Raw genomic sequence first — 8,567 nt, 5'->3', positions numbered from 1 at the left:
AAAACATTCAGTATGATAATATAATCAATTGAACAAGCTGGGATTATAACCCAGGTTTATTTTTTAAACATTGTATAATTTAGGGCCAGATGTACGACGCCCAAAATAGCGCCTAGCAAATTGCGGGTATTTTGCGACTCGCAATTTGCAAGGCACTATTTTGGGTGTACAACAGAGTTTAATGCATTACAATTAGGTACTAATTTGTAACAAAACAGTACCATTGTATAACTATGTTTGTGTGAACAAAAAAGAATATGAAATACAAAAAACAAAAAAAGTAGGAAGTAAATACGTACCAGTGAAATATAAACTATTTGGTTTGAATTATTTCTGAACATGTTGAAAAATGTTTGCATATTGACTCATTGTTCAAAATAGAATTGAGACAATCACAGTTCATTTGTTGAACAGATACGGAGGTAAAAAGCTTATACCTACGTAGTGAATAAGACAAGCCAATTTATGGTCCGAGAGGTACCTTCCTATTGCAACACTTAACTGATTCCAGCCTCTCTGGTCCTAAAAAGAATCACTCCCCTTTACTTTGATATTGTCATCACATGCACCATGAATCCCGTGCGGGGGGCGCACCTGTAGGGACACATTCTTCAAGGTTGCCTGCCCGCTGTCCATACGTGTTGCGGCCTGCTATGCGGGACTCCCCCTTGGTCAGGGCTGAGATGGATTTGGCTCAGAGAAACATTGGAATGGAGTCATCCCAGCACAGGTAGCATTGGTGTCGATGTTGTACGGACCCGAATAGATTTTAGTGCCGGGTTGGAATTCAGCTCTGCGATCAGAGTAGAATTCAAGGTGTGTTCTGGAGGCACACCAAGCACTAAGAGTGGACCCTCCGGTGGTATCCCAACTGGAGGTAACGGTGGACCCCTGGAGCCCAAAGGTGTGCCAGAGGGACCTGAAATGGTGTTGAATATCTGCAAAATGGCCTTTTCTGAATGTTTCAATCTGTTTTGACATCACTGATGACCTGGAAACACGGGGTGCATTTTAATCAGTTGCAAAATCAACTGTTTGGGAGGGGACTGAGAGCAAGACCGCAAAGCACTCTGATGTCCTTGTGAAGTATCATGTGGAGAGTGTCAGGACTATGACCAAGCCTGCTTAGTCTTCTTGTGCTCTTGCATGGATTTCGACTTACCAGAAGACTTGGACATCGGTGATGACCTGCTGTTGGAACGCCCTTGGGTCCACCCCCTCAACTTGGACTGGGAGCGAGATTCCAAAGGCTTCTTTCAGTGTTCGCCGATGTACAGCTTTGCTTCACATTCCCAGATAGCTTTCAGGTTCATAAGGGCACACTCCTCGCAGGACTTGGAGTCGTGTGCTGAACCCAAACACAAGAAACAGACATCTTGGGGATCTGTCACAGACATCTGATTGTGAAAGTACCTACATGGCCTAAACCCTGTAGATTCAGGAGGGGACATAGCCTTTGCACACTGACAAAAGAATTTTAAAAAACTCAACTGGTGAGGAAAAAGTTAGGAGCGAGCTCCAGTTCTGTGTACGAAGGAACGTAAAGAAAGGAACTGACATCAGCACGCAAGGGTGGCACTAGGATGCAGCTCCATTGATCATTTCCAGGGCAGAACGGAGTCAAAGCGGAGAAGCACAAAGACACATAGCCGTGCACAGGAGCAAAGTGTTAAAATCTTCCAGATCCAGTTTGGAGCCTGTGGATACTCTAAAGGTGAAAAAATCTGCAGTTAGAAGTATTCATCCATCATCTATCAAGGATAAGTTAGCTCATAATTGTGCTCTAGATGAAATGCAGGAAAATGCTTTTATTAGACAGCATTAAAAAAAAAAAGAAAAAAACCCAGCAACTTCACATTATAAAACAAGAGAACAAAAAAGGAGGAGCTCCAACAGCCACCTCACCTCTTGAAAAATGGAGGGTACAGCAGTCTTTATTAACTTTAGAGGAGTGAGGGGGGGCTAATGTAATGGGTGATCCAAGTATTTTTATACAATACTTTTTTAAATTTAAATTATTTTGAACAATACACTTTTAAATTTAAATTATTCAATTTTACACTCAAATGATATTGGAAAATATTTCATAAATTAAAAAAGAAGGCACTTCAAGACTAAGAGATCAATTTAAAACACATTTTATTACTCTTCTTCCATTAGTCATAACGTATCTGCGGTATGGGCTCCGTGCATCTTTTGTCGTCTCTTAGAAAAGACCCAGACTCATATGTCCAGACAGTGTCTACTCCCTCTCCTGCTATGTGGTCCGGAATCCAATGTGGGAAGGGGAAGCGGCATGCAATGACCCTGGCGTTCTCCTGCAGTTCTCTTTGAAGCTTTCTTTCCAACTGTGGCATCTGTGAATTGAAAAAAATATATATTTCATGTGGTGTCTGAGGCAGCATTGTTCCCTTTTCGGAAAATTGCACGCTTTGGCAACCAGTCGGCGACTGGAGGACTTCCAGTTTTTTTAAATCTATTTTTGAAAGAGAGCTTTTATGATTCTATAACAGGAAAACACTTTTAATAAGCTTCAGGGCATTTCTAAACAGCATTGCTTTACTATCTGCAAGTGTCAAATACAAAACTACATTATGTGATAATGATACCAAATGAAACACGATCTATATAAAACAAACGAAAACCTAGTCGACATCTCCTCCTCACAACCTTCCTACCAAATAGAAAAGCGTTTAGTACTTTTCCAATGTATTCCAAACACCGGGCACTGGAGTGGGGCCGGCCAGCAAATCCAAAATGGGAGCCTGGGGTCTGGCTTATTTTAAGAACCTAAACAAGAGCTGAGCCATACAAAGATGTTGCATGTAAAACTGTTGTCTAAAAGACATATGAGAAAGATCCTTCAAAATAAAATAAAAAAGTGATTTATTTTTAGCATGAGTGTTTAGTTTTGAGGGACATTTATTGAAAGTAAATGTTTCAAACATGAAGCATTCAATAAAACCCCAGGACTCTAAAAACATTGCCAAGAGTGAACCGAGAAACGGTTTGTCATGTGGACTGTATGTGACCTATGTGGATATGTGCAAGCAACATGATTGCCTATTAAACCATTTATAAATTGCGTTGCAGGGCACCTTCTGAAATAAGTGATTCCAGGGTACTTCTAAATTGGCCTCTCAAGGAAAATAGACAATGTGAAATAGAAAACATGCTGTATGATAATATAATCAATTGAACAAACTGGGATTATAACCCAGGTTTATTTTTTAAACACTGTATAATTTAGGGTCAGATGTACGACGCCCAAAATAGTGCCTCGCAAATTGCAGGTATTTTGCGATTCGCAATTTGCGAGGCACTATTTTTGGTGTACAACAGTGTGTAACACACTGTTAGCGATTCCCAATAGGGTCGCAAATTGAGAGGCTCATGAATATTAATGAGCCTCTCGCAATTTGGGACCCCATTGGGAATGGCAGGCCCTCCCAAGTATGGTAGCCTGCTGGGCTCAGCAGACCACCATGTCTGGGACTGCTTTTAAATAAAGCAGTTTTTTTTTTTTTTAAATGCAGCCCGTTTTCCTTAAAGGAAACCGGGATGCATTTAAAAAAAAAATGAAACATTTCCGTTTCATTTCTAAGGGCAGGCAGTGGTCCCTGGGACCAGTGCCTGCCCTTAAAAATATTTCCTCCTCCATTTGCAAAGGGGAATGGGTCCTGGAGTCCCCTTCCTTTTTGCGACCCCATTATCACCCAATTGAAGAGGTTGGTAATTTGCGAGTGTTTTGCAACCGCAACTGCGGTCGCAAAACATTTGTACATGGGGTTGTGCTTGCTATTAGGAAAGGAACGCCCCTTCCTAATAGCGACTCACAATTCCAAAATAGCGAGTTGCAAATAAATTGGGACTCGCTATTTTGGTATGGTGCATAACCCTATTGGTTTTTTGCATGCGCAAATGGGTTTGCAAACCCGTTTGCACATGCAAAAACAGTCTTGCATCTGGCCCTTAATCCCTAGATGGATTTTGCCTTCAATTTCCCATTTAACAACAAAGGTCATCGTTTTGTGTTCAGTTCTATCACAAGCATAAATACTATACCTTTTGCAGTTTTTTTTATGAAGCACAAACTTAGCCTGAGGGAATTAAAGCACTTTACAAGAACAGGAGACCACATGATAGAGAGAGAAAGGAGTGAGTCCTGGACCGGGGGACCACACATCCCGGCATTCCCTGCGGCACGAGTGCCGCCAACGATTTCCTGCCACGCCTGAGGCGCTTAAGACGGGGCCAACACTCCCGTAGAGCGGGAGAGAGAAAGCAGTGAGTCCAGGACCGGGGGACCACACATCCCAACTTTCCCTGCGTTGCGAGTGCGGCCAATGATTTCCTGCTGCACCCAAGGCGCTTAAGAAGGGCCCAACAATTTCAACCAATAGACTTTCTCCTCTTCAGTAGTTCCGTCCAGGCGCCGGGAAACCCTTGTTGGGTAGCTGTTGCGCCATATAAGTTAAATAAATAAATAAATAAATAAATAAAATAAAATCTCACAGGACAAGCGCGGGCGTGACTCAGGCCATGCCCGGGCTGCTCCTGGGCCAAGAGCAAACACATCTGCGCCCGTCCGCTGTAGGGAGAGGAATGGCTTGGCCCCCCCCCTCTTGGTTCTGCGCTTTGACAAGTTTTTTCCGGTCTTCCTGTTTCCCAAGGACGAGTACTACCCTGGCACTGTAAGTTTGACCTATTTAGCGTTTCTGTCTTTTGGCAATATTATATTCTTCTGGCCTCTTACGCCCTACTTTGGATTCAAGTAGAGGTGCACTGTAAGGAAATGGGGAAAAGGAAACACCCGAGCTCTGCACTAGCAAAGTCTCCACCAAAATCACGCCAGTCAATAATGAATTATATAACTGGGGCAATGGGGCTATTGAGAATCAAATTTTAAGTGTGGAGTAAACTAACCATATGCGCTGCTCCTGAAATAGTACATTCTTGTACTCTTCCCTCAAATGCAGTCCAATTGATCAAACTGCAGACCGAGAGAACTGGCACTGTGAATAAGGATAATAACGAGACGGCACAGTTTTACCTCACCGGGCACTTCGACTGCCCACCCTCCATCTAAGCGTCCAAAGATTCCAAGGAGCTGCCCAGCCGATCCTACTGTAGCTCCATCTGATAGGCATATAAAGGCTAAAAAGAGGGCTCCAGCACAGAAGCCTGGTGCGACCCCTAAGTTCCCTAGAGCTGTTAATAAATCCATACCCACTGCACCCCTAAGCTGCACTCCACTGGTGACTTCTGTTCATAGTCTGACTGAACTTAGTAAGACCTCCGTCTGCAGTGTTACGGACCGACTTAAAGTTATAGAATGTGCTGTGTTAACCTGTGTTGAGCAATGAGGCTCTATAAATTTCCATCGTGAGACAAATGATCACGTTAATGTTAATTTTGATGGTTTAACCTCCAGAGCCCCTGTAACTCTCCCGTAGTATCGAAAAAGCTGTCCATCAAGGGTGCATGCTCGCCCCTTTTTTCTTTAATTTGTACATTATTAATTTGGGGACACTTGCCAGCTTGTGCACGGACCTGCCACAAATCAAGCATCGTCCAATTCCTATTCTGCTTTATGCGGACGACGCTGTACTTATGGCTCGTACCCCATTGGCTTTGCAGCCTCTCCTTGATAGTTTTGTGCACTTTATGGAGAATACGGGGTTGCAAATTAATATAAGCAAAACTTTCATAATGAAAATAGGCGGGAGTACAACTAAGATGCGCAATATTTTTATAGGACAAGATACCCTTCCAATAACTTCCTCCTTTTCCTACTTGGGTATTTTATTTGACTGTGAGAGGAGTTGGAAAAGCACCATCAACTTGAGAAGGCTCCAATTCGTTGGATCAATTACAACCCATTGCAATTTTGCTAGGAAATTGGGCTGTAAACAGCCAAAAGAAATGTTGACTATCTACAACAAAAAATGTAGAACCATTGCTATGTATGGCTCTGAGCTGTGGGGATACGCAAACGTGGAACCACTACAGGTGGTAGAAAAGGCCTTCCTTAAAAACCTTTTGGTTCTAGCTTCTAGCTGTTCAAATTTTGTATGCCTTTCTGAACTGGGTGCTACCTACTTAACGGATCTGATAAAGATACAGCCAGTCCTTCTTTGGCACAAGATCTGGATTTTAGATCATACGGATTTTAATCGAGCCTTCGTAAAAAAGGACTGCTGTGATTCTGAGTCTGCACTAAAAATTCCATGGCTAAAGTTTATTAAGAACTTTCTGTTAGATATTGGTCATCCGGTATATTATAATCAACACGAAACCTCAAATAGTACCATGAGGAAAGCACTAAAAACAGAATGTTTAGACCTTTTGGAGGTATTGAGATTGACAGTTGAAGTAGTCAAACCAACTGTCCAACACAATCAAATGGTTTTGACTACCTTTTCAATGCAACCGTATCTTTTTAAATGTTTTTAATGCCCAACATCGATTTGTTCTACCGTGCTTGAGATTGGACATCTTTCACTGTTTGACAAGCTTTCCAAATGTGAACAATTGGTCTAGCGAATTAATCCCCTGCCCTCGGGACAACTTAAGTAGAGGACAGTAAAACACCAGAATCACTTTAGCATTCTCTAGATTCCAGTCCATAGAAATTGTCTTCTACGAGCACCAGTCGACAATATTTTTTTTAATCTTGTACTTTCAGTAATATGACCACTGAAGGCCCTGATTTTATATTAAAAACAGAGCTTTGGTCTATACCATTTCCCACTGAAAGTGAATATTTCTCTCCAAGTGTTCCCATACCTGGCATGTTACGCAGTTTGGTAGCTAAATACATATGAGGTCCCAAAGGCGAGACCGATTGCATTGCAAATGCTTGTCGGTTAGAGGTTTCAAGAGCATCTCAAGCTGAGTCAGAGCTAGGTGGCTGGCTTTAGCCTTCAGTGGGTCGCCCAGCTCTACTGGGTACATTTGGAATTGTTTGGCTGATTTACCGAGACAGCCAAAGTGCATGCAAATGTCCCTAATTTACAAAAGAGTTGTCCAAGGTGAAGGTTGCCTGCAGTATGCAGAAGTCATCTTTATGAACCCTCTGTGAATGGTCAAAGCAAAAGGTACTGAGGTACCCATCCATTTGTAGTCCACCATTTCACACTGGCCCGAAGGACCTAGCACCTCCTCAAAGCAATACGCATTTGCAATGCAATTGGTCTTGCATTTGTGAAAGTTAGAGCTATTGCCGTTGTAAATGACAATGTTTTTTATTAATGATTTTTTGTTTGCCGTGGAGTGATTATGTAGAAAAAAGTGCACACTATATCATAGTATAGATAAATAGAAAAGATGCAAACGTTTCACGAAAACAGTGTCAATTACATTGGGTTGACTTTCCCCTATATAATACTGGAGTGGAGTAGAATGTTGTAGAGTGGAGTGGCTTAGAGTGGCGTGGCATAAAGTGTAGTAGAGCGGAGAGGAGTGGAATAAAGTGTTGGGGAGTGGCATGTAGTAGAGTAAAGTGGCATAGAGTAGAATAGCATAGAGTGGAGTGACACAGAGTGGCATGGCTTAGAGTAGATTAGAGTGTGGTAGAGTGGAGTAGAGAAGCATAGAGTAGAGTGGATAAGAGTACAGTGGAGTAGATTGTCCTAGAGTGGAGTAGGGTAGTGTGGCATAGAGTGAAGTAACCGAGTAGAGCAAATTAGCATCTCTAGGGTGCCGTAGAAGTGGAGTAACGTGTCGTAGAGTGGAGTAGTATTGAGTGGAGTAGTGTGTTGTGGAGTAGAGTGTTGTAGAGTGGAGTGGCATAGAATGGAGTAGAGAATCAGAGTGGAGTGTGACAGATTAGAGGAGAGAGCTGTAGAGTGGGTTGGCAGAGACTGGAGTGGAGCAGAGTGTTGTGGAGAAGAGTGTCCTGGAGTGGATTAGAGTGTTACAAAGTGAACAGGTGTAGTGTGGAGTGACATTGAGTGGAGTGGAGTAGAGTGGAGTGGCAGAGTGGCAAGAGTGGACTGGTGTGACGTGCAGTAGAGTGGAGTAGAATGTCCAAGAGTGGAGAGGTGTAGAGTGGAGTATAATGGAGTGGCGTAGAGTGGAGTAGAGTGTCTTAGAGTTGACTGGCATAGAGAGGAGTGGAATATTGCAGAGCTGAGTGGAGTACAATGGTGTGGCATGGCGTAAAGTATAGTAGTGTGGAGAAGACTGGTGTAGAGAGGAGTGGAGTAGAATGAAGAAGAGTGGAATAGCGTTTCACTGAGTGGGGTGGCGTATAGTAGAGTAAAGTAGCGTGGAGTGGCATAGAGTCAGGCATAGGGTGAAGTTGAGTGGAATGTTAGAGTGAAGTGGCGTAAAGTGGAGTAAAATCTCACAGAGTGGAATTGTGTAGAGTGGAGTAGTGTACAGTGGAGGCCGTAGACTGGACTAGAATGGGATGGCGCAGAGTGGAGTAGAGTGTTTTACAGTGGAGTGACGTAGAGTGGAGTAGAGTGGCAGAGTGTGGAATGGTGTAGAATGGATGGGCACAGAGTGGAGAAAGTGGCATTGTGGGGTGACTCATATGATGTATGCTTACTTGAAGTGCA

General features: G+C 43.0%; 1 protein-coding gene across 4 annotated transcripts in view; it reads right to left on the bottom strand.

The window, feature by feature from the left end:
* Window positions 1-2,122: 2,122 nt before the first annotated feature.
* Window positions 2,123-8,567, bottom strand: part of ATPSCKMT (ATP synthase c subunit lysine N-methyltransferase) — a 216,236-nt gene continuing 209,791 nt past the window's right edge. For all 4 annotated transcript variants that reach the window (XM_085606091.1, XM_085606092.1, XM_085606089.1 and 1 more), the window contains exon 5: window positions 2,123-2,357. In XM_085606091.1, the coding sequence (XP_085462217.1) occupies window positions 2,157-2,357 (201 nt within the window). In that variant the 3' untranslated portion in view covers window positions 2,123-2,156. The remainder of the gene's footprint in view (window positions 2,358-8,567) is intronic.

This window comes from Triturus cristatus, chromosome 5_1 (assembly GCF_964204655.1).
Source record: "Triturus cristatus chromosome 5_1, aTriCri1.1, whole genome shotgun sequence".
NCBI lineage: Eukaryota > Metazoa > Chordata > Amphibia > Caudata > Salamandridae > Triturus > Triturus cristatus.
Note: the sequence above shows the minus strand (reverse complement) of the source record. Positions and strands in the feature narration are given on the sequence as shown.